This window comes from Malaclemys terrapin, chromosome 8 (genome assembly GCF_027887155.1).
Source record: "Malaclemys terrapin pileata isolate rMalTer1 chromosome 8, rMalTer1.hap1, whole genome shotgun sequence".
NCBI lineage: Eukaryota > Metazoa > Chordata > Testudines > Emydidae > Malaclemys > Malaclemys terrapin.
Window position 1 is genome coordinate 12,037,033 of NC_071512.1, and position 25,830 is coordinate 12,062,862.

General features: G+C 39.2%; 1 protein-coding gene across 2 annotated transcripts; it reads left to right on the top strand.

The window, feature by feature from the left end:
- Nucleotides 1-1,050: 1,050 nt before the first annotated feature.
- Nucleotides 1,051-24,146, top strand: SAR1B (secretion associated Ras related GTPase 1B). 2 transcript variants are annotated; one of them, XM_054038471.1, is made up of 8 exons: nt 1,083-1,152; nt 5,331-5,379; nt 10,984-11,059; nt 15,173-15,292; nt 16,227-16,292; nt 17,054-17,157; nt 17,384-17,515; nt 19,332-24,146. In XM_054038471.1, exons 3-8 carry the CDS (start codon nt 11,002-11,004, stop codon nt 19,446-19,448), a joined length of 597 nt encoding a protein of 198 aa, XP_053894446.1. In that variant the 5' UTR covers nt 1,083-1,152; nt 5,331-5,379; nt 10,984-11,001; the 3' UTR covers nt 19,449-24,146. The 2 variants fall into 2 exon arrangements, with proteins under 2 accessions (XP_053894447.1, XP_053894446.1); XM_054038472.1 differs by lacking the exon at nt 5,331-5,379 and having other exon boundaries at nt 1,051-1,152.
- The last annotated feature ends 1,684 nt before the right edge of the window (nt 24,147-25,830 follow it).

Genomic DNA, 25,830 nt, shown 5'->3' on the forward strand with positions numbered 1-25,830 from the left:
TTTTAATCACAAGAACCTCTTTTGTGCTATAAATGCTACATTTCTTGTGACATTTGTATGTATTGCCTTTACATCAAGAAAGCAGCCCATTTCCATTATTTCTTTGTATTGTAAGCGAAGAATTTAAAAATAAAAAAATACAATTCTAAGCACCTCTTCAACAAGGAACCATGGCAAAGAAAACAGAGGGTTGATTTAGGGCCTGGCTGCAGCTCTTGCACTGGGGATCCAACTGGTGATGAGGAAGAAAGGCAGGAGGCTGAATTTGGAAAGCCATCCCCCCTAATGCTAAAGGGGGGAGAGTGACTTAGGAAACCCCCCTGTTTTGGGCAGGGAATGATTCAGAGGCTAGCACACAGACTTGGTTTGATGAGTTGGGGGGCAGCCCCAGATAGGGTTGCCAACTGCCCCTTATTTTTTCATCTCTGTACAGGTTTGGGAGTTGCTGAGTGTTGCAAAAAGCGGCAACAAATACCCCCGGTGAATGTAGGTGAGTACTGCTTATTAGTAAATAAATAATAATATGGGGAAGAGAGGTGGGGTGGAGAGGCTAAGAAATTAGTCCCTTATTTTTTAAATACACTGTTGGCAACCCTAATTCCAGGGCTGGTGCCTGGGGGTGTGGGATGCCCCACTGGGGAGGGGAGTTAGGGTGGGTGGGTTGGTTGCCTCTGTACTGGACTGGGGGGATCTGAGGGGCAACCCCAGAAAAGGGTGAGTATGGAATGAGGGTGAGTGGGGGCGTGGCCCCAGTATTAGGGAGTTTGTTTGGGGGCAGCCCGTTGGGAAGCAGCCCCTGGGCTGAATCCAAGTTGGGGGCAGCCCCGAGAAGCGGCAGGAGGGGGGACAGGATAAGTTCCCCGTACTGGAAGGAGGCAACCCGCCTGTGGGGAGGAGCGCTTAGCCTTGGGGATGTGCGGGAGGGACAGGCAGCCCGCAGTAAGCGCAGTTCCCAGGAAAGGGGAGCGGGTGAGTCGGGGTCCTGGGGCGGCCCCTGAGCTCCAGGAGCCGGCGCCGGGCGGAGCGCGCTGAGTGTGACAAGGCCGGCTGGGCCCGGAAGGAGCGGGGTGGGGGCGGGGCCGAGGGCGCTGAGGGTCCGTGTCGGTGCCGGGCGGAGCGGGGCGGCCTGGATCTCAGGTTCTGCACCAGCGGGTGAGTGAGCGGCGGGGGCGCCGCGATGCGCTTGGGCCCGGGCCCTCCACCCCCACGTCCTCCGCCACCATTGTCTCCTGCTGTCTGATCCGTCTGTGTCCCCCCATATCTTCGCCTTGGTACCCGCTATTCGCCCACCTTCCCCTTTGGACCCGCTGCTCTCCCACCTTCCCCTTTGTACCTGCTTCCCCCCCCCCACCTGGACCCGCTGCTCCCCCCCCTTCCCCTTTGTACCTGCTCCCCCACCTTCCCCTTTGGACCCGCTGCCCCCCACCTGGACCCGCTGCTCCCCCACCTTCCCCTTTGGACCCGCTGCCTCCCCCCCCACCTGGACCCGCTGCTCCCCCACCTTCCCACCTGCTCCCCCCCCACCTGGACCCGCTGCTCCCCCACCTTCCCCTTTGTACCTGCTCCCCCACCTTCCCCTTTGGACCCGCTGCCCCCCACCTGGACCCGCTGCTCCCCCACCTTCCCCTTTGGACCCGCTGCCTCCCCCCCCACCTGGACCCGCTGCTCCCCCACCTTCCCCTTTGGACCCGCTGCCTCCCCCCCACCTGGACCCGCTGCTCCCCCACCTTCCCCTTTGTACCTGCTGCTCCCCAATCTTCCCCTTTGTACCCCCATCTTCCCTTCTACCCCCTGTATCCACTGCCCCTGCATGTGCACTCTGCCTCCCACCTTCCCCTCTGTAATCACTCCCCCCACTTGTAGCTTCCCTGCTGTCCCCCCCCTCACTGTAACTGCTGCCCCCACCTGGACCCTCTGCTCCTCTTCTTCTCTGTTTCCCTATCCTCCTCTTTATACCCACTGCCCTCCATACCTTCCCCTCTGCCCCCACCATCCCCATCTGTACCTTAACCACTGTCTCCCTCCACCTTCCTGTCTATATTCGATGCCCCAACCTGTACCTTCCTCTCGGTCTTCCTTTTTCCTCTCTGCCTGCCCATACTTTCCTCTTTGTACCCTCTTTCCCCTTCACTCCCTTGTGCCCTCAGTGTCTTCCTTTCTGCCCCCACTTCATTCTCTTCTCTCCCCCCACTTGGTTCCTCCATTTGCCCCCCAACGTCTTCTATTCTGCTCCTACTTGTCGCCCCAAGATTTCATCCTCTCACCATGTTTTTCTCTTTCTCAGCTGCCTGCAGAACTTTTCTCTCCATGTAAACTACTGTATGCTCCTCTCCTTAGATCTTGTATTTTTCTTTCCTTCATTGATCCCTTTTAATAATAATACTCTAGCTTTCTCTTGCAGTGTTTAGGTCTAGTTCTCACAGCCTAACTAGTTCATTCACTCAATATCCCTGTTAGGTAGGTAAATAATTATTATTGTCCTCAATTTAAAGACAAGGAAACTGAGTCACTAAGGGTATGTCTTCACTAGCCGCTAGATCCGAGGGCAGTGATCGAGCCAGCGGGAGTCAATTTATCATGTCTAGTCTAGATGTGATAAATAGACCCCGAGCGCTCTCCCGTCGACTCCTGTACTCTAGCACCGCGAGTCGACTCACCGCAGTGAAGACACCACAGTAAGTCGATCTAATGTCGACTTCAGCTACGTTATTCGCCGTAGCTGAAGTTGCGTAACTTAGATTGATCCTCCCCCGCCCTCCCAGGCCTAAGGCTATGTCTACATTACACACCTTACAGTGGCACAGCTGTACTGCTGTAAGATCTCCTGTGTAGCTGTTCTTTGCTGACGGGAGAGAGCTCTCCTGCCGGGATAATTAAACCATCCCCAACGGGTGGCGGTAACTATGATAGTGGGAGATGGTCTCCCACTGACAGTGCTGTCCCCAGTGAAACTTACGTTGGTCGGGGAGGTGTATTTTTCACATCCTTGACCTACAAAAACGTTACCGACAAAAGTGCTAATGTAGACATAGCTTAAGTGACTTGCCCTAGGTCATAGCGTGAGTTAGTGCTGGAGCTGTGGGTAGAAGTCCTGGCTCCTAGGCCTGTGCTTCAGCCACTAGACCGTGCTGCCCTCATTCTGTTCATGTGTGTGCACATACACTGTTAAAGTAATAGGTTGTTCGTAAAATGTTATTTTCCAACACCTCTCTCATGCTGGGTAGATAACTCATTGAATTAAATGATTAAATCACAACTGATGTCTTTTCTGTCATGGAAGCTCACATCAGATGATGGGATGGGAGACACATAGTGATGGGCAGTTGGAGATTAGAGCCAGGGGAAGACAGACAGATCATTAGAAGGAAGGTGTTGTATCCCTTCTATGTTCAGGGCTTTTGAAAAGGGGGGAAATGCACTGTGTGGCCAATATAATGATTATTACAATCTGTAATAGGAGGATTTTGCTTGATATAGATTCAGTGTAGTTTCCAGAGAATTAACAATGCACTTATGAAATATGTTTGTTATGATGGTAACCCCTGTGGGCTCTGTGTAGGATCATAGCTGAATATGCTAAGTGCTATACAATTACAGACTTGGATTCTGTGAATGTTTCTTTGCAGGTGAACTCACGTTTCAAGGCATGACTGTGTCTTCCTCTATTGACCCATAAGTTGGATAATCCCACCCACACAGAGTATGTCATAGAAGAGCCATGGTCCTTGCCCCCCAAAAAATTAAAGTAAAGTTTTAAAGAACTGAGTAACAAGAATTTTGAGGTTTAGCATGTTATTTTTCGTTAGCTAGTGTGGTTTGAAACTCATAGGGGCCATCCACATTAGGGAAATGACCAATTCCGGATAATGGTTTTCAGCAATTGATATCCTCCTCCCCCCTCAGTCTTCCTTCACTTGGTGTTGAAAACACTTTTAACTGCTTGCATAGATAGGACAAAAATGCTTTCAACTGATGCTGAAAGGTGGTCTCAGCCATCCTTTTTGTAGTGGTATTGAGAACTATTCCTGATTGGAAGGAAAATATGTCTCAACTGAATATCTGCGGTAATTTGGGCTACATTTAAATATCAGCCATTAGCATTTTGTCAATATTTAATTTATACAGCTGTTACTGAAAAACTGTTTAAATGGTACTGTTGGCATAAGGGTTTTGGACAAGTTCACTGGAACTGTAGTGACCTAATAAGAAGTGATCTAGGGGGTCACTCCCTATGAATTGGGATTCAGGCATGGTTTTCAATAAGCCCTGTTAAAAACACTGCACAACAGGCATGGAAGATTCCTATTAGGATTTCATAAGCTAGGAAATGAGAACTCAGTTGCTCATGTCACCTGGCATGGCTCATACTAGAAAGTGTTTTTTTTAGAAGGAATCTATTGGGAAAATATTAGTAATTTAAATAACATATCACAAATTTTATAGATTTTTTTAAAAGTTGGAACTAGAGATGACAACTCTTAAAAATGAAAAATATTGATATTTTATCAGATAGACTGTATAAGAAAGGATATTTTATTATAAAAGTGTTTTAATTCGTAAAACCACCAGCAAGATTGTTTGCTTATTTTATTATGTTAACAATGTTCATTCAATCTGTTCAAAGGAGTTACTTGGCACTGAGAAATTTTGACAAAATATTGGCTACCTATTAAGGACTAGGAAACATATATACAAATAAAAAGAGGCAGGCGCAGTTGGAAGGACAGGCCCAGTGCAAAGGATTGTGTAATCACACACAACTGCTATTTGGCTTTGCCGCCTGTTGAATCTGAAAGTAAACTTTACTGAAAGAAAATACCTTGAGTTTCTTAAGTCTTTTTTAAATAGTAGATATGCGGCAATTTATGTTTTCCAAGCCTTGCTTTGGTATTGTCAGACTAATAATAAAAAATGCATCTCTCTTACTGGAAACACTAAGATATAACAACTCTGAGTATTAGAAGGTGATGTGAATATGACTCTTTCAGCAATCTGATGGTCCAGCTGAAGTGTATTTAATACATTTTAGTGGACTCTTACATCTCCACATTATTTCAGTTATTTTGTCTGAGAATTGTGTGACCACCTCCATTCATTACATCATCCAAAATAGCTAAGTGACTCTGAAAACTGTGAGTCAGAATCCCTGTAGTGATGATTCATTACTCTCCCTCTCTTCACCTACCTGTCTTTGCTGGAATTTATTTTCCTTTCTCTTTGTTATTGGAAACGCATTCCAAAGAAAGGGCTTTCTAAACGATAGAGATACTCCTTGTGTTTATCTTGATTGCATTAATCTGTAAGAGTACTATTTGGCAATTCCTTTTCAGTGTTGGATTGTATTTCTCTTTGATGTTGATGGTCTTCAATACAGCATCAGTAAGTATTCATTTCCAATTTACAAACTTTTTGAATTTATCTGCTACCGTGAATCTTGTTTTAGTGTGGCATGTTGGATTGATTTGTTCGGAACATTCCGTTTGTAAAAATAATAAAAATATATTATCGCAGCTAAGAGGAAAAAGGTTCATATCTATTCAAATTCCTAGGTAAACTTTTTTTCATGTAAGAAAATTACACTAGGCCATAAAGTCTATTTTTACTTTCAAAATATGACCTGAAACCAGGTTTTGTTACTTGGATTATTTCAGTTATAGTGTATTTATTTTCCTTTCGGATCTAACATAACTGCTGCATCACCATTTTCACAGTCTTATTTTTTTATTTATTGTTTCAAACAAAGCTAAAAATTATGCTATGCCTAGAGTGCAAGATTATAGAAAGATCTGTTAATTTATATGCCTATATAATGCCTCTTTAAACAAAAGCTAAACATTATAATGATTGTTTTGTATTTGATATTTACATGGCAAGGATGTGTAAACTTGTTAAAACTTCCTAAATAAATAGTGTAAAAAAAACTTAGCACATCCTGCAACATTATCTTCCTTTGTTTACTGAAGCACATAGTTACAGAGCTATATTGATGATGATATAAATCATTTTTGAGGTTTCACAACTATTTACAAGAAAGTCATTCAAATGCATAAAAATCTGTTACTTCTTTCGTTTTTGAAGTGACTCCCTTTCCCCCTACCTCAAAGGTATTCTTGAGGTGACTTATTGGGCCAAAATATGCATTCCAGCCTTATTTTTTTAAATGATCTGTACTAGAGCAGATGTATATCATAACTTCAAATAAGGAGTTTTGTTAAGGATATTGATTTTTTTCCCCATTGGTAAGATTTTATGAAATTAGATCAAATCTGCAATAAAATTTGCGTACAGCCTTAAAGTAGACTTTAAACACTTGTTTGCCAAGTTGTTTCTAGAAGACTGTGTTCCTGGAATTATTGAAGTTCAGAGTACACTGGTTAAAGTGCAGTCATGTTGGATAGTCATGATTCACTAAGCTTTTGTTAGCAGTCTCTCCAGGCCCCGTAGAATGCACTTTTCAGTTTATGCAAAGGGCATTTTACTTGAATAAAACTAGTCATTTTTTACTAGTTATGCTTTTTGTGTTGTAAAGTAATAGTATGTTAAATTTAAAAAAAGAACACAATCCACTATCCTAACAAAACGTATTTAAAATTGCTAATTTAACACCATATTAAACAGAACAACCACTATATTAACCAGCTTGGAAAGCATAACAGAATTTATTTTTATCTGTAACAAATTTATAGTGGTAGAGGGAAAGAAAATGTAATCTTTTCTGATCTATCTCCTGACAGGTAAGGAATGATAGAATTACAATGAGTCTGTTTGATAACTCTTTCTTATTAGGAACCTTCCGTCTTAAGAGGTTGTTCAAGCTTTACCCAAAGTTATAGTGTCCAATTCTACTTCACCTTAAGTAGAAGATCGCCTCCACTAAGCAACAGTTTTTGTTGATCAGTTGAGTGACTGCCGAAGACAGGTTCCATATAACTTACAAAATCAAGCTCAGGGTGTAATGATGATGTAATGTTAGTCACAGTTGAGACATACGTGGAAGTGATAACCATATGTTAGGCATTCTGATGTGATTCAATAAAATTATTTCTGTTTTCTTAAGGAGGGCATGGGTCAATAAATTAAAGTGATTTTTATTGAAACAGCCAGTACCAAAAGATCGTCACAAACCAACTGAAATCTGTTTGCAGTCAAAAACAAACGAAAACAATGGCTCCCCAAAAAACAGCAGCCCATGATTTCAAATTGCCTTGAAAAGAATTAAAGCTATATCATTTAAAAGAACCCCAAAACAGACAGCCTTTGGCTTCCTTGTGGTTTGTAGAATATGGATGTTAAATTTTTCTGGTGCTTTTGGATCAGTCATGCCAGTTTAAATGGCTGTGTACAGCAAGCCTTTGCTTGTTTTATTTGTTTTGTAGTGGCCAGACTTCAGCATGTTAGTTACAACATAATCGTTTCATATCAAATGTAGAGATAAGTCATTTAATTAATAGATTTGAAGCTCAGATTAAAATTATGCAGTTTGTTTTCTGCGTGGTAACAGTAGATTTAACACTCCCATCCAAATATTACAATGTTCCCTTCTAAAATAACTGTCAAGCTATCTTTCCTTTAATTTTCAGTGTTGTCAGGTGTTATTACTGTTAATTTTTGTTGGTATGTTTTTGAGTTATTTGGACACGTCCTATTTTAAAACCACAAATCTTTTGACTAATCTAAGATTCTTTCATTGCACTAGAGAACCTAATTTTGTATTTTACTTTATGATAGGGATTTAACCATTAATGCTCTAATTTCAACTGTATACGCTGAATAACCCTTTCTCATTTTAATAGCATATTTAAATCTTGCATGTTGTTACAGTTTAATAGTGCATAAAGAAAATCTTTGGAGTTTTTTATTTAACGTGACTAGGCTTTAAGAAATTATTTTCACTTCAGTAATTTGAGCAGTTCCGTTGCATCACACCCTTTGCACTGATTTGTACGTTACTTGAGTAGATAATATTTCTAAGCCTCAAAGAGGCTTCTCCTGATTGGTATTTTGTTTGAGCAATAAACAAATCTGCTGACGTGTATGTTCTGTGTTTGCTTGTTCCTGACCTTTGCTTTTGAGACATGTAAATGACAGTTGTATTCATAGTGTTGTGGGACTTAGTGTTCATGTGGTACTTTTTATTCCTTAGTCATTCTTTTGTCTTATTTGATCAACTCAGTTTCCAGTAACTCATGATGTGAATGAGGAATCCTAGGTTTCTTCATGGCTAACCCTAACCGTTTAAATTATGGGGAGGATGGGACAGCAAATGTGCACTGGATGGATCAAACTTTGCTTTAAGATTCAAATTAAAATATTCCTTTCCTTTTTTTCTTCATGCTCTGTTCCTGGGATAGGTCTGTCCCTTTGTGGCAACACTGAAAAATTCTTCTCACCTAGGGCTAGTAATTGATTGTTTCAAGCTTCTAAGCTATTACTTTTTTCTCATCATTGTAACAAAGGTGGGTTGGTAGGTTTTGGCCTGTGTCGAGCTTCATCCAGTTTGTACTATATTACTGATGCAAAGCGTCTCTAAAACCATTTCACCCAGCCACTGGAAGATCACCAGTGTTAGAAGATCCTCAGGTGGCATTGGAAACTGTAGCTAGTCTGAGGGGCGGGGTGGGATGAGGCTTTGCCAAAGGAAAGAGGACATGGCCAGAGTGCCTTGGCAATTGATACTTGGCACTAAGTACCTTATGCTTGCAAAATGTTGTCCAAACAATAATTTGGAACATCCCCGGGGGTAGGTAAGTATACAGTACTTATCTCCATTTTAAAGATTGGGAAATTGAGATTAAAGAGATTAAGCAAGTTGCCCATGGCAGAGCAGTGAGTCAGTGGCAGTGATATTTGTACATCACAAATACTGCTTCAGAAGTGATGTACATTCTAGCTCTGTGCAAAATGAATGCTGACTTCCTCAGATGAGCATTCAGCATCCATCACTAGTGGGTACATGGAGAGGCTATTTTTGTATTGGGGGTTGTCCATTAATGGGTTTCTATCACACAAATGCAGCATTTCTTGATAAGATTCTACTGCTTGATACTGCTCTTTGAACAAACTTAGGGCATATGGCCTTCTTGCTGTCACTTAGTTGTTATTTCCCAGGAGAAGAGGGTCTAAACCAGGACCATTCTAGTTGTATCTTATTGGCCAAGAAAAACGTATTTGTACGCCTCCATGATCTGATGTACCAGTGTTTCTCCCTGAGAACACGGGTGTAACTTTAAAACTTGATGGTTGATTTAAGCAGCAGATAGACCCCCCCCCCCATAATTAGCTAGTCTCTAGTGGAAAAAATATTTATTTTCTTCCTTTTGGACATGGAGCTGGACAAAAAATTATCAGCAACTAGAAAATTCACCCAGAAATGCATGGTTAGGAGAACAGAAACTATTCTCTGTCTCCCACCTCTCAAGAAAATGCCCTAGCTACTTGGCTTTGGGATATTGTGGTGTATGTCTCTTTCAGTCTTTCCTATTGAAGTTATTTCACTTTGTGTAAATAATTACATAGTCACTGGAGTAGGGACTTGAACTTGGATCTCCTTCATCCTAGGTGAGTACCCTAATCATCAAATTAAAGAGTAATTCTCTCTTTCTAGCCCAATGATTTTTATCATCATTCATAGTAATTCATAATGACTATTCACTAGTCTGTCTTTATAAAGTCCCATTATGAATGACAACAAATAGTATAGAATGTGGGAATGACTATACTATAGCCTGGTGGTTCAGGTACAATCACCGTACTGGAAAGTCAATTCACTCAACTCTAGTGATTAGGATAAGATGGACAGTGCACTGACCTATCCAGAGTATTTATCCCTCTAAATTTATATGCTAAAATTCCATATGAAATGTTCAGTTAAATAACTCTCAGTGCTTCTACACAGACCCATTTTAAAATAAATTAATTTGTACTACCATTGCTAAGACTTCCATTTTTTCCCATCACAATACAGAGGAAGAACAGTGAGTGTTGGCAGTATGGCGATCTGGGTTCTTTTCCCCAACTCTGCAACAAACTTGCTGCGTGACCTTGGACAAGTCACTTAATGCCTGTCCATGCTTTAGTTTCCCCACCTGTAAAATATGTGGATGTTGTGAGTCTAAATTCATTGTTTGTAAAGTGCTTTGAAATTTTCCAATGGAAGCAAAAGGTGCTACGGAAGTGCGCATTTGTATTTTGAAATTTAAGGCAAAATTATTATTTTTCTGATTTAGTTAAAAAAAGGATTTTATTACATTTTTACAAAATATGGAAAGCTCACTCCTAGAAGAAGCTGTTGAGTGCTGCGTGGCACCCCTTCCTCATCTCAGTGTCTTAGTATGCAGTCTGTGCAATAGTCTTAACTCCTGTTGGCTGTGAGAATAATAGAATGGGATCAAGAATTGAACTGGATCTACCATGTGGCAGTATACTCTATGGGGCATCAAGCCACTCTTGGAGTTATTTTAATGCAAGTTTATAAATCTTGTTAAATAAGGTGTTTAACAGTAATGCTGAAAGACCCTTAATTTATAAATCATTAAAAAAGATAAACATATATTTTGAAATGAGGGTAAAACTGATGTCTCAGATTTCTGGGCTTAAACTTCCACTCCGATAAATAAATTATCTGTGAATACAAACTACTCATTAGACTCTGATAGCATTCTCTTACAAGGCTGCTTCACCCGAATACACTGCTTCCAACAGTACATCATATTCTGGCAGTCCTTGCTGTAACAATAATTCTTTAACACATTCAAAATGTTTAGCTGTCCAGCATAGTGTTCAGGGGTAAACTATATAAAGCAAAGCTCAGATCAAACTAAGTGCCAGGTGATTGATAATTGAATACCAAAAAATGAATCTATCTACTGATCCATGCTAATTGCTCTTAGTTTTTTCATCCAGTATTTTGGATTCCTCGTAATTCAGACAGATGTTTTATATGATATTCCGATAGTGCTTAAATGCATTCTCTTTTTCTTTCAGACCCCTTAAGATTCGGATATGTCCTTCATATTTGATTGGATTTACAGTGGTTTCAGTAGTGTACTGCAGTTTTTAGGTAAGTTTTTATGCTGCTCTGTTATAGTGGTTTTCATTTACATTTGCATCCTTAAAACATAGTACTAGTTAAACAGCAGCATTTATTTTGGTGTAAATGAAATGACATTCAAATTAAAGATGTGAAATATTAAGCAGAGTTATTCTCTTAACAGCACTGAGTCCTTACTGTACTCTTCATCCATCCATCCCTCTGTTTAGAGAAAATACGTTTTTTTTGTTTTTTGTTTTTTTTCCCTGAGAGTGGGGCCTACATAGGCTTAGAGGGGAGTGGTTGTGCTGCCTTTGGGTGGTGGAGTCAGGGAGCTGACCCCTGGCAGGCACAGACATGGCTTCCTCACACTAAGTGCAGGTGGTAGTGAGGTGCCTCACAAACCTGTGTACCTCGGGAAGCATTACTGTAGTATGAACACAATGGACTTGATTTTCCACTCACACTAGATTTATACTGGTGTAGCTCCATTCACTTCTGTGGAGTTACTCCTGATTCTCACTAGTGCAAGAGAAGAGAACGGGGCCCAGTGACTTGACTTTATACCTCATTTATCACTTATCATTTGTATTATGGTATTACCTGGAGGCCTCTTTCAGGATCAAAGAGCTCAATTGTGGCCCTGTATAATGACAGAGAGCTGGATTCTGACATCCTTACTCATGTTGAACAGTACTTTACTTTACTGCATGAGCAGTACCAGTGAAGTCAGTGGTACCATACTAAGTTAAGTGTTACTAAAATCAGATGAAGGGCATCGGAAGGGCCCGTAATATGAAAACAGTTCCTACCCAAAAATGTTTCAAGCCAGGTTGATACAGGATGCAATATGTGAGCTTAACTCTCAACAGATAGGGCAAGGAAAGGGATATGAGGATAACAGTAAGGGGACACATGGTTACATAGACCAGTAATGTGTATGATTTACATGTTTTATGTATTTATTAAATAAATAATAGAAGATTAATGAATCACTCCAAGTCACCCGCCTAGCCATTATCAGTTAGATGTTTAAACTTCCTCACTGTATGTTAGACCCTTGGCCAGCTATCTGAATGTTAGCCAGTGAAATGTCAACTAAGTGGAATAACCTCTTATCGCTCTTACTTTATTTAATCAAGCAGTGATTGCTGCACTTTTGAAAACTTCGCCACTTCCACCCCACCCCCACATTCCTCCAAGGATATTTCTAGTGAGAAAGATACTATAGACCAAAGTGCCAGGGAAAATGTTTCTTGATGTGTCCTTTTATGTACCCTAAGAGCAACTTGCTTCCTCTATTCCTACTCTTGCTCAAAGATTTTTTTCTAAATTAAAAAATGGGACTATATTGTCATGATTAAACAGACTTTCCTAATAAATTAGGAGCCCTTGATTTTACTGTTACTGATATATTATTATCCTGAAGGGATTATAACATTTTGTAAATCATAAAAGAAAAATGTCCATGAAGAGATTTCTGGGAAGGAATTTTTTCTGTATATTGTGATTTTGCTGTACTTTATAGTTGGAGTATTACCAATTGAGCACTTTGTATTCTTATGAAAAACCCAACAAAAATTGTATTATAGTACTGAGAAGCAGGGGCAACATTTGCTGTTTCATTCTGTCCATAATGTACCTATCTATACTTAGAAATGTATAGCTCTGCGGTACAAATGTGCTCTTGTTTGGAATAGGTAAATAATGTCTTGGCCAGGAAAGAGGTATTATTTGTTCTTCTTAGAAAATTTGAAGGGAGTACATTTAGCTATTTTTCCAGGGAAAGAGATGCCAAAAAAACTAGAGCCATCCTACGCAGTTATCTTCCACATAATGAATTCACTTGTTCCCAAACTTCCTGAAGGGAGGACATGCACCTCTTCTGTGGTGTATGTTGAACAATGTAAGAACTTGTTAGATGACCTTTTCTTGTTTTGTAGATGGTGATGTCTTGCTACTTTACTCAGTAACTTACAAATTATCCTGGTTATCCGTTATGTTCCAAGAGCTGAATTTGAGAAGTCAGATGTGCTGTATCTGAAGAAGAAACCACTGTTTTTTAAATGGTCTTTATATACACATTATGTTTTTAACTCACATACTACTAGTATTTATGATCTTGGCACAAGAGAACACACATTCAGTCATCAGATAACAAATAACATACCTGTAGTATTAGAAGAGTACCAGATTCATTCTCCTCATCTGATTCTGTTAGAGAATTACAGCCTTCTCTGCCAAGGTTATAAATGTTCCCTGTTCGAATGTGATCCTAGAGATTACAGTTTAAAAGCAGAGAAGGTAAGTAAATAATACCAGGATAAAGGTTAACAGGGTAGATGTTTGTCTGTATGTGGAATGCTGCAGTGTCTCAGAAGTTGTCTAATTCAGAATCCAAATGAAAGATTCATTTTAAAAAGTCCTCACTAAACAAAAACAAAGATCAGAAAAAGTCTGATCACCAATTCAGCCTTCATCAGGTATGGCGTGAGCAGGATCTCTTCTTTATCAAAAGCCTTCATCAGTAACCTAAGACCCAAGCAGTGCTCTGTCTGGCCCATTTTTAGAAGAATTGTGACCACAAATACATAGACTTTTTTTCTCTTTTCTCGAACACGTGAACCTAGCAATTGGAAATATAAATAATACACAACTTTTGACAGTTGCATTATAATACACAGTTGAGCATAATGAATGCAGAGAAACTAAGCTGGTGAACGTTAATAGCACAATATTAATTGTATAATCCAATAATTTACTACATTAGCTATTTCTATATCTTCATAAAGTTTGTAAAATAAATATTTCCTTAATTGTATATCACATTGCCAAGTACAATGGCATCATATAATGAAAGACCCAGTCATACAGTGGGCACCATTAGATAACCAAACGTTTACTTCACTACAGTAGTTGCCTTGCTTATTCCTTATACACAGAATAAGTAATAGAAATGCAGTGGTAAATTTAGCTATCGCAAGTAATGCTGATTTGTTTTTCTTAATGGCACCCACTTTAACACTGAATTTTCTGTACTTGTGTGTGATTTTCAAACTTTAGGAACATGTAACAGCCTAATTTTATCTTTTTTTTAAAAAAGGTTTCTCTTGCTGAAATTCATACTTCACTCTTCCTTCTTATACCATTTTTATTATCATTAAACCTTGTTCTACACTAACGGAAAACTAACAGCTGTGTGGCTGGCAGTGGTAATTAACAGAATGTATTGAACAGTCTGGCCAGGTCACATTTCTTTGAAGGGGGTAAGGGGACTCCCTTAAAGGAGATTCTATGTTCTACAGGTCTTCAAAACAGGCGGTGACTTTCAACCTGACATTAGTTTTAAGATTACTGCATTCTTAGCATTGAACAGTTTGCAGAAGCAGAGAATAGCTCTGATCCAGGATACAGTGTTGAGGGAGGTAGTGTTATAAATTAAGAGAATCACCCTTTGATGATCTCAATTTAAAAATTATTATTTTAAAATGTCTTACTTTTTAACCCTTCCCTCCTCCCCTCTAGTTATTGTTTATACTGGAGGCATAAACATGGTGAAATTAAAAGTGAAGTTTTGTTCTTATAAAGATTAATGAAATGTAAAACTTCTAATCCATATTATTAGAGCGTTATCACATGACAGGAAACATTTCATCTATGCATTATACACTGTTGATGGCACAAGCTTGTAACTCTCCTGAGGCATCGATGCGTGTCTTAGGCAAGGCTTGTCATGTCTTTAAGCTCTATTGATCAAACTACTAAATGCATCTTAGTATGTGTAAGATCACCAACCAGTAATAGAATATGTGTAGAATTAAAAACAGCAAATAACATTTAAAACCAGTTTTCCCCTTTACTTACCTGCCAAGACAATTTCCTTTGCAACAGTTATAGACAGAGAAGAAAATGGAGGAAAACATCCCCTGTTCAAGGGTGATATCTTGGGCTTCCAGCATAGGCGAGGTCCCACAGGATATGGAAGAGTCCTCTGCTTAAGAATAGCTGAAAATACTACTGTTAATCTTCTGTTACATGTCATAATTTAAACTTGTAGTCCTTTGGTCGTACTGCATTTTATCGTTATAATATTACACTATAAAATCAATATATTCAGTAAACACTTTTTTTTTTAAAAAACAGGACTGTATAAGAAATCTGGTAAACTAGTATTTCTTGGATTGGACAATGCTGGAAAAACTACACTGCTGCACATGCTCAAAGATGACAGACTGGGACAACATGTCCCTACATTACATCCCAGTAAGTCAACACCCCCAGTTCTTTAACACTAGAAACAGTGCCTTAAATCTCTCATGTGTGCCACATCCTTTGTAGTGTGTTCACTAATATTACAAAAACTACATTTGTTGTAATATAGTTCAGTATGGGCTACTTAAAAATCTTAGACATGGAGTGTGCACGTTAGCAGGGGCTGAGAGTGCAGATCATGAGAGATGGAGTGCCTTGCTTTGTTCAACAGCTGCCTCTACAGCTAGTTGCAAACATGCCATTAACAGCCTCTACAGCAGGCCTGCACAACATGCGGCCCGGGGGCCACATGCGGCCCGCGTGGGCTCTTTGTGCGGCCCGCGGGGGGTGAGTAGGTGGGCTCACTGTGTGACCCGCAGGGGAAGGAGGGTTTGTTTCTGTGGGGCGGGCGGTGCTGGGGGGGGGGTTGTTTCAGGGGGGCTGGGTGGCACTGGGGGGGTTGTTTCTGTGGGGCGGGGGGTGTTGTGTTTCGGGGGGCTGCACAGTGCTGTGGGGGGGTTCAGCGGGGCCGGGGGGTTTCGGCCCTCAGCTGTTTTCTTTGGAGTAATATGGCCCTCGCCGCTTTACGAGTTGTGCAGGCCTGCTCTACAGGAATGCTGTTTGGTTCTCTTTGGCTGAAAGGGTGTTGACTATGACTTACCAGGGAGGCTTTGTAAGAGGGGACTTCAACCCCAGATGAAAAATGGACTAATAGGTCCATGAGGACCCAAAGGACTCTTGGGAGGAAGAGGGGAAGAAGACAGAGTGAACAATATTTTAGATATTTTGCTTATGTGGGCTACATAGTGTTACACACTCAAGCTCCCTGCAATGTGTTATTAGTGAAGTAAGAAAACTGATTATTGGGCCTAGCCCCGTACCACTTATTCAGGAAATATTCCCATTGAAGACCGTAAGAGAACATACCATTTTTGTGTATTTTTAGCCTCAGAAGAGCTGACAATTGCTGGTATGACTTTTACCACTTTTGATCTGGGTGGACATGCTCAAGGTAAGATAGTGACTCAACTGGCTCATTTGTCCTTGTAACTATATTGACTTCAGTGCCAATAATTGTAACCTTTATTTGTTTCATATCAAACCATGCTACAAATATTATTCTTTCAGGCTTATTATTTTTGCCACTATAGAAAACATTTCCTGATCTGCTTTCTCTCTCTACCGTTCATTGCACCCTAATATAAAATTAGGTGGGAGCAACATAGAGCTGAAGTAGAGGGTAAAGCCGTTGATTGATGTGACCATTAGAAAAACCAAATAAAAAAGATCAAAACAAAAACCCCTACCCTGAGATTTACCACCAGCCTTTATGGTTTAAACTTACATTTGCTGATTTAGGTTAATAGAAAAGGTAAACTGCAGTATATCTATGCACATGTGGAATTGATCTATCATGGGCACTAATAAAACTTCCACCTCTTCTACTGCTAACTTGGACTGAAAGTGCAATACAGTTTATCAAAAATTTCAAATTCTTCAGATCGTCATAAGCCATTTGACTGCTAAAAAATACACTAAGTCACAGACTTTTAGAGCTGTACTTACGGATATGAACAGTTTTTCTCCTGGTTCAAATAGTAAAGTGTTCCTTTTTTGCTTCTGTATTTCAAGCTATGTCAAGCAGGGTAGGTTGTCCTAAAGATTTTAAACTTTTTAAAATAGAACTGGCTGCCCTTTTAAAGACTCTGCTATTTAATGAAATCCTGTGCATTACTCTGAATTTTGCTGTTAATTTATAACGCTCTTTGTTAGCTCGCAGAGTGTGGAAAAATTATCTGCCTGCCATCAATGGCATTGTGTTTCTGGTGGACTGTGCTGATCATGAAAGATTGACTGAATCAAAAGAAGAACTTGATGTAAGTAAATAAATTGGATTTTTTTTTTTAAATTGAACTTATGTTCTCAGTACCTGAAAATGGGCACGTCTGCCACCCAATCAGGGGGTTCAGCAGTGTGTTCTTTTTCCTCCCTCCGCTCTCTCCATCCCTCACCCCAAGTACTGTTTGCTGCTGGTTTCCTCTCCTTGCATACAAGGATACATATTCTCATTGAACTCCTCTTCCTTTTTTCTCCCCGTCATAGTCGCTAATGACAGATGAAACTGTTGCAAATGTGCCTATCCTAATTCTTGGTAACAAGATTGACAGACCTGAAGCCATCAGTGAAGAGAGGTTACGGGAGATGTTTGGTTTGTATGGCCAAACAACAGGAAAGGTAATGCTTGTTTTCTTGTTAGAATTTGCTTTCCCTGTACTCCAGAGCGAGCATTCTTTTGCATCACTTCTTTCCAGCTACACACACAAACTGTGTACTTTAGTATTCATAGATTAAAAAATGTAATATCTACAAAATAAAGTCTAAAACTTCTGGATTAGATATAGTTCTACTAATAATTTATTAATTGTTTTCAGGGTCATCTTTGTTCAGAGAAAGAGAATCACACTTAAACTATCCTGGTACAGTGCTTATAGCTTCCTGTAAAATACTTTGAGTGAGCAAGTCTCTAAAGGTAGTTCTTCAGATTTAGAACTCTGTTAGGAGATTTGATAAAGTTTGGTAGGCACTGATCTTTCTGATTTATAGTGCAGGTTCATAGAGCGATACAATCTGAAAATATTAGTCCAAGGATTAGAAATGAGATACTAAACTCCACTACACTACTGTGGAAATCTTGATTGGTAGTTTATAAAAAAAGTTCTTACTAATACCTGTAGCAATAAAGTAGGTTTTACATCTGAATCATTGTGCTATTTGAACTCTCTACTTCTAATAGCACACTCAATGTGTAACAGATATTCAGTTGTAGGGGATTAAAAACAAGTTTCTCCAATATCCCTCATGCTTGTAATGTAGATTTTTCTAGACCAGCCATGTGAAATTCAATATATTTTTCTGGAGAAGAACAAGACCCACCTTTGGCTCGTAACACAGCATTTGGGTTATAATGGGCATTATCAAGTATGTGGGGAAAAAAGATGGAGAGAGTTACAATTATACAGCTGTATTTGCAACTTCTCAACAGTGTGTAGCATGAGGTTATGTTTTAGTGCCAGTGTAGCCTATGCATGGGCACAGGTAGGGTTAAGTGCTAGACAGATTTGTCCACACTGAGCAGTAGTAAATATCAAGTCCCTTGTGCATTCGATCCCTCATTCAGAAGTGCACAGGGTAAAAGAGTGTGTCTGTGATGGGGGATCCTTATTGTAGGATCATGGAAATGTAGAACTAGAAGGGACCTTAAGAGGTCATCAAGTCCAGTTCCCTCCGCTTAGGCCAGACCAAGTAAACCTAGACCATCCCTGACAGGTGTTTGTCCAACCTTTCTTAAAAACCTCCAACCATGGGGATTCCACCTCCCTTTGGAAGCCTATTCCAGAGCTTAATTACTCTTCTTGTTATCTCCTTTGCTGCAGATAAAGCCCATTACTTCTTGTTCTACTGTCAGTGGACATGGAGAACAATGGTGGTTGGATTCTCCCGTTTTCTCTGCCCTCCTTATTACCTTTTTATCTTGCTCTTATTTTCATAACACTCGCACCTATGTTGTGCAAGTTCAAACCCAAAATGCAGTACAGGCAAAAATGTCTTCAAATGAGTAGTAACGGTTTTTGTTATTGCTATTCCTTGGCCTTGGACTACAGTCAGCATGACTGAGGTCAGTCTTACCATTAGTGGCAAATGCCCTTCTTATCTAATTGCAAAATGAATAATGCCCATCCATAGAGAAACTCCTAATGTGAGTTTTCAAAAATCATCTTGGTTTAAAAACCTCCTTTTTGACCATGCTTGCTCTTGCATTCCTGTTGCATGTACTTCATCTCCTCTGAATATAACAGATAGAAATGATAGAATGCACAGTATATTTCAGAAAGGGACTTTATTCTTGGTATCTTCAGGTTAATTTTTCAAATTTCTAGTATTTAAAACAAATTAGGTAATAACATTACATTAAAAAATGTTTGTTTTTGTAGAAAGAACCCATTTTTTCATACTATTGAGATTTGATATACTTTTGATCTCTTACTTCCAGGGCAATGTATCTCTGAAAGAATTGAATGCCAGACCACTGGAAGTCTTTATGTGCAGCGTGCTAAAGAGACAAGGCTATGGAGAAGGATTCCGTTGGATGGCACAATACATTGATTAACACCAAAATCACATCAGTACATTCTGTCCTATGTCTGAATATGAAGTCTGCTCATTATTTGATCACTCAGTGTACATAACTTAAACTCAGTAGACTTTGTTTGGTTACAAAAGCAAATGTTTTTTAGATTATTAAATCAACTATGCTAAACGGCAAGTGTGAGGATTGAAAACTGATTTTAAGCAAGTTTGTAAGACTGAATATCACCACATGTTAGCTTTCAAATCCCATAACACAACATTCTTTTGAAATTTATAACTTGACAATAGTCTCCTGCACCATTTTTTGACAGAGTGACCTTCCAGGACAGTACGTTTGAACGCACTTTTTAACAGCTAAAAACTAGAGCCATGTGAACGACATTTAATGCTCATCATGTTAAATTTTTTATGTACTTTTTTGAAACTGGTTTTATAAATTTAGACTATATAACCACCTCTCAAGGAACAATAAATTATTAGCTTATTGATAATTGCATGATGCCTTACAGCTTTCAATAATACACTTTCTTATGCAACGTCATGCAATAAAACTAAATCCAGTTTTTGGCATCTTTGATGGGAAATGTTTCGTTTTAATGTGTCTTAACTAGTGAGGATGTCTGAAGATCTGACTATGTGGATTATCTTCCTGAAACATAGGAGGCCACAAGGTAGTTTCAGTGAACTTTAGATTATTCCGCTGTTAATGCAAAATCCTAACAAATGCAATCAGGTAGTTTGAAAAGCTTATAATTCTCTAATCAGATGCCCCATAACCACTAATCTGTAATTAAAAAAAAAAAAAAAAAGAATCACATTAAATTAATCAATTAGTGCCTACACAATTCTTGCACTAAAAGCAAAAGTTAGCCCATTTTATTGGTCTCGTGACTTAAAATGAACTTGTAAACTGGCAGAGGAAGTTTAGATTTCCTTGAAGAAATGAAAAAAAAAAAAAAAAATTGCATGAAATAATGTACTCCCAGTTAAATTGACTTTAGTTGTGCCAGAGGAGTTGATTCTGAATAACTGTTAATTCCCAGAAAGGCGTTTGCCCATGTTACCTTTGGAAACTCATGCTATCCCTCGCCCAACTGGATGTGAGTTTAGCCTCTATTTCTTTTTTTCAAGGATTCTTTGGACAGTTTTGCCATGTTGGAAAACTGTATGTTATGTCTTGGAATCTGAGGTGGCTTATTACTGGGATAAAGTTTTAATATCACAAAGACTTGTGTGCTGACATTTGACTGTTCCTTTTCCCATTCCTCTGCATGCATTACTTCTTTGGGAAGGAATGAAGATTATCTTCTAAGATGGAAAGTGTTGGAGCACATGTCAACTTGTTGTTAGTTGGTACTTACTTTTGAATTGTGGTTTGTGTGGTGTAAGATGTCACATTCTGTAGCCTTTATCTGAGCCTATTTACAGCAGGTGGGCTGTTGTTTTACATATATCTGAAAAAAGGGATGGAAGTTGAATAATAGATTTCAAACTGGGAGTCCTCTTTTTGTGATGTTGTTCAGTGGAGGTTTTGCCTAAGAGACTAAGGACAGATATACAGTTCTTAGTGTTTAAGGTTGATTTCAAGAAAAGGTTGGGCCTGCTTCCCTCCTGGCTATATAAGCTCTCTCTTCGGGAATATATGTGGATCCTGGTGTCCAATATTCATGGTATATTGATAATGTATGTCTGGAATTGATTGTTTTCTTCTTGTTGTCTCATTGGGTTTGACTTCCAGATGCAGGGTATACAAGATCACAGTGGGTAGATGTGAGCTACCCTTTTCCCTGATCTGAACTTGAATGACAGAGTATTGATAAACATATCTCCACAGTCCTGAATTGTGCATCTGAATAAGAGGAATAATTCAGAACCTTGAAGTTAATGTTTATAACTCACGTTTGCTATTCTGCAGATCCTGTCTTCATATTAAGCCTTTTTCTAAGTCAAAGTCGTTTGTGGGTGCTGAGGTCTTAGCAGTAAGTGAAGGCAACAGATAGCTTAAATGCAACCTAAAAGTGACTCCGATGTGGGTGATCTCCCCCCAAAATTATCTATCTACTATAGAATACTGTGTCTGGGTTGCATAAACCAAACTTTTTAGGTAAGAAATGGCCTCTTATCAGAGTTAGGGCATCATGCAGGTCTTACCATGGATATTTTTTGGGGACATGCTTGTCTTCAGTTATTTCTGATGATCATTATAATGCTGAGAATAACTAAATCAACTGATAGTGTAAATATTTAAAATAATTCTTGCAGCTAGGTGGCACAATGCTGATATGGGAGACTTGGGATTCTTGTTGCCTGTGCTTATGGAGATGACCTGTTTACCCCTCTTCGGAATAGGCCATGCTTGCAGTTCACTTCTGCTGGCTAATCCATTATGGTGGGCATTGAAACAGATGTTGTGTGCTCTTCAGCTGATATTTCAAGCAACCTGTGACAGTGGCAGCAAGGAAAGTGGTGGTAGTGTTGAGAATAAAAATGGAGGTGATAATCTTTAAAAGTGTATATTGAGACTAATTTTTAGTGTTTTGGAAATATGCAGATTTCATGCTTGATACTGTAAGATGCTGGTTTAAAATGTAGTCATAACAAGGGCATGCAAGAAATTGTATCTATACATCTTGGTACTTTCATGGCCCCCCTCATGGTAGTATCTGAGCATCTCTCAAGTATTTAAATAAAGAAATAACAATTTCTCTCTCACTTCCTTTCCAGCCTGTAAGAGAAATACCTTGATTAATTTATAGGGTTTATTTGGTTTTGGTTGTGTATGTGAATGGGTGTATTGTGTGTCTGTGTGAAGAAATTATTGAGGGAAAGTTAAGTTAGTGAAATGAGTTTGGCATTTCTGGAGGTGACTAGTTTCTAAAGTGGTTCGTCTGTGGTCATTTGTATTTTTGTGGGAGTGGGTTTCATTGTCTAGGTCCAGCTCCTGTCAAAGTTTTTTGCCCTCCTGAGTATCCAGCTACACAGCCTTCAGTTTAAACATTACAGTGACTTAAAGAATATGTGCTGAAAAAACAAAGCTCGTCATTAGTAAAGGTGTATTTATGAAGTGTCTCCAACTTATTTTTATACCACAACAGTTTCTTAGGGTATGTGGACACAGACTCCATATATTTCAGTAACTGCTGCTGAGATTGTGACCTGTGCATTGCAGTCACTTAATATTTCCTCTTGTGAATTGTTTAACATTGATTTTGCCTGGGTAGCGCTTACGCTTTCATTCTAGGATACACTGTATGACCTCAAGATTTGAGGTGTAATCGTATCTCTATCCTGGCCTGCTAAATTATTTTTTAGCACAAATAAATAAAAGAATCATAGAAGTTAGAGATGGCAAAAGTCTATTAAGTCATCTAGTTCATTCTCCTTCCAGTGCAGGATTGTTCCCTAAAATATTTTGTCTAGTGCCATACTCAGTGTTCAGGTAGTGTCCGTGATGTGCCAAAGATGACCTATGGCATCCATTGGAATCGAATACCTGCATGTTTGTGAGTTTTAATAATATAGATTTGCCATGTTGTATTTTAATAATCAGAGAGTAACAGAAGATATTTTACACTTACTGATTTATGTCTTGAGCCAGGTCAGCAAAACATAAGGTGCTGTGTATCTTTAACCCAAGTGAATTTGCAGATCTGCATGTAGTGGGAAATACTCCAGCCTCTTCTCTTGTTACTGTACATTCACAAAGGATTTGGTGGGTACTCTCTAAAGTCCAATATTTCCACACAGTACTACTTCCTTAGATTTAGTGTAAATATAAGTCCCCAATTATGGACTTATAGAGCTGCATAAAAATGGGAAGTCCTCTGGCTCACTGTGGGAAGACTTAACTTCTTACTAACTTATTTGCACTTAGATAAACCACTTTTTGCACTAGTATCTCAGTGTGGAATTAACCTTTTCTGTTATGGAATGTGAGTGCTGTAAATGTTTAAAAATATAATTTATATAATGAACTTTCAGTTTATGTATTTCTGCAGAAGGATAGTTATAGATTAAAATGTTCTTAAATGGTTAATGTGCTGTTTTTTTAATCACTGTTATGTTATCCCATCACGTGCTTTAAATTTAAATGTCAGGATAGCAAAATAAAATTCTGACCTGAACTTTGAAGAAATGTAGTTTTAAAATGTCACATTTCTTGTTGAATGATTACGTAATCAAAGAATGAAAAAATAACCTGCTAGCTTTATAGACATTCTGGTAATGAGTTTGGATCTCTTCATTAAGTGTAGAAGATGCTGATTACACTAAAAATCAGCTACCCTGTGGAATTTAAGGTATGTAAAATCCCAGACTTAGAGAACTTTCAAGTACTTACAAATTGTCTTTATCCCTACCCTCCTATTCTCGAAATTTCAAAATGTTCACACGAATCTTAGGCATTACCAAAGTGGGGAAATGTTAACTGGATGTTTGCATCATGCAAGCAGACACTTATCAGTACTTTTTTTCATATAGTTTTGCTGATTCACTGCAGCTGACTTTTGTCACACTGATATTGTGTCTATATTGAGTCAGGACTGCCAGCAATTCAGAATTCTGTGTTTTAAATGCAGACAAACTTATAGACTGAGAGCATTGAACTCATTTCACTTATGGACATAAATTCTCTCCTGGTGAAAGTAGCTTAACCCACTGTGCCATGTAACAACTTGCAAACCTTGACTATGTTCTCAGATTAAAATTACCAATTTAATTCTTAACTCTCCGTCTTTTCTCAGGAGTTCCACTGGTTGTCAATGGATGAATCGAAATAGCCAACATGAAGAATTTATACATGGGCTTATTTAAGACACCACTTATTATGGTTGGTGTCCTCTTCTATTAAGTGTGTCATTTATTACAATAATACTTTGCGCCCCTTAATGCTTTTCATTCCAGGATCTCAAAGCACTCTGCAGTTTAATAAATTAAGCGCTCAACATCCCGGTGAGTCAGAGAGGTATTATTGTCCCTATTTTACTCATGCAGAAACTGAGGCCCAGAGAGATTGTCTTGCTCAAAGTTACTCAACAAATCAGTGACAGAAAGAGTAGAACCCAGAACTCCTTAAACTCTGACTCTTGCATCTTTTCTGTGCACTAGCCATTCGTCCCATTTATCAGAGTTTTGGGAAGAACTTTGCAGCATTTCTGAGCTGCTTCCTATCTCTAAGGCACCTATCACCATGCCATCCCTAGCACTCTAAACTTGCATGCCCACTTGCAACTATTATGACAAATGAACTATGACAAAACGTAAGGGATAGAAAACAAGCCAAAAGCATACCACAAAAATTGGCCAGGGGAGTTTGGGATAGGTGTAACTATCTGAAACTTCTACTGAATTTTTTAAAACACTAGATTTCAAGTTAATGGTATCCATTTACAGTCAGAACTTTACTTGCAGTCGCTTTAAACAAAACAAAAAGTGAAGGGATATTGTCAGGGCTCTTGGATGCAAATACCCATTGTTGATACAGTCTGATGCCTATCATCCTGTCTGTAGTTAAGTAGGATTTTTTTTTTTCCAAAAGTGTTCCTTTAATTGCAGAATGATTTAATGAAATAATAGGAGCGGTACTTATGCTAGTCAAAGAGTAAATAAACCTTTGTCAATAGTTAGTTCACATGTGCACACGTGTTCCAATCAGGAACTTCAGAGCCACTTCGAGTTTACAGTTTCTCTTCATTAAGACTTAATCTTACCATTTTCATTATACCTGAGTACATACAAGCCTAGAAGTAAACGTAATCACCATATTAACAAAACCAACACAGTGACACGCAACTGGTTTGGGAAAGGAACAGATGGGAGCTTGCCAAGGATTTTCAGACCAAACAGGTAAGGGATGTGGTTGGGGGGAACCTAATCTTAAAAACAAAATCCCACCATCACACTCTTTGAATGTGAAATCATGTCAATAGGATGGGAAATAGTTTACATTCTGTAGCATGGAGGGTTACCCTTGCAAATGAGATCACATTTCAGCAAGATGATGGGATGCATGAGGAGACTTGGATTGGGCTCCTAATTATGTTTAAAAATTGGGGCTTGTTAAAACCTTCACAAGAAAGAATAGATTAGTCAGCGCCCTTTCAAGGTGGCATAGTCCTCAAGTAGTGAATAGGCTAGATGGGAGGTCATGCCTCAGTAACTTGGATTCCTTTCAAATATTACTCCCTGGGCTGACAAAGGTGAGGCATTTGATTGTTATATGATCTTCAGAAAGCATTCAGCAAAGTTGCACATCAGAAGTTAAGTGGCTGGGAGCGTTATAGAATAAAAGTAGGGGAGAATTGGTTGGATTGAAAAATGCCTTATTGTCAATGGAGAAGGGAATAGTACCTGTGAATAGAACTCCTCAAGGTGCGCTGACCCAGTCTGCTTGTAGGATATTC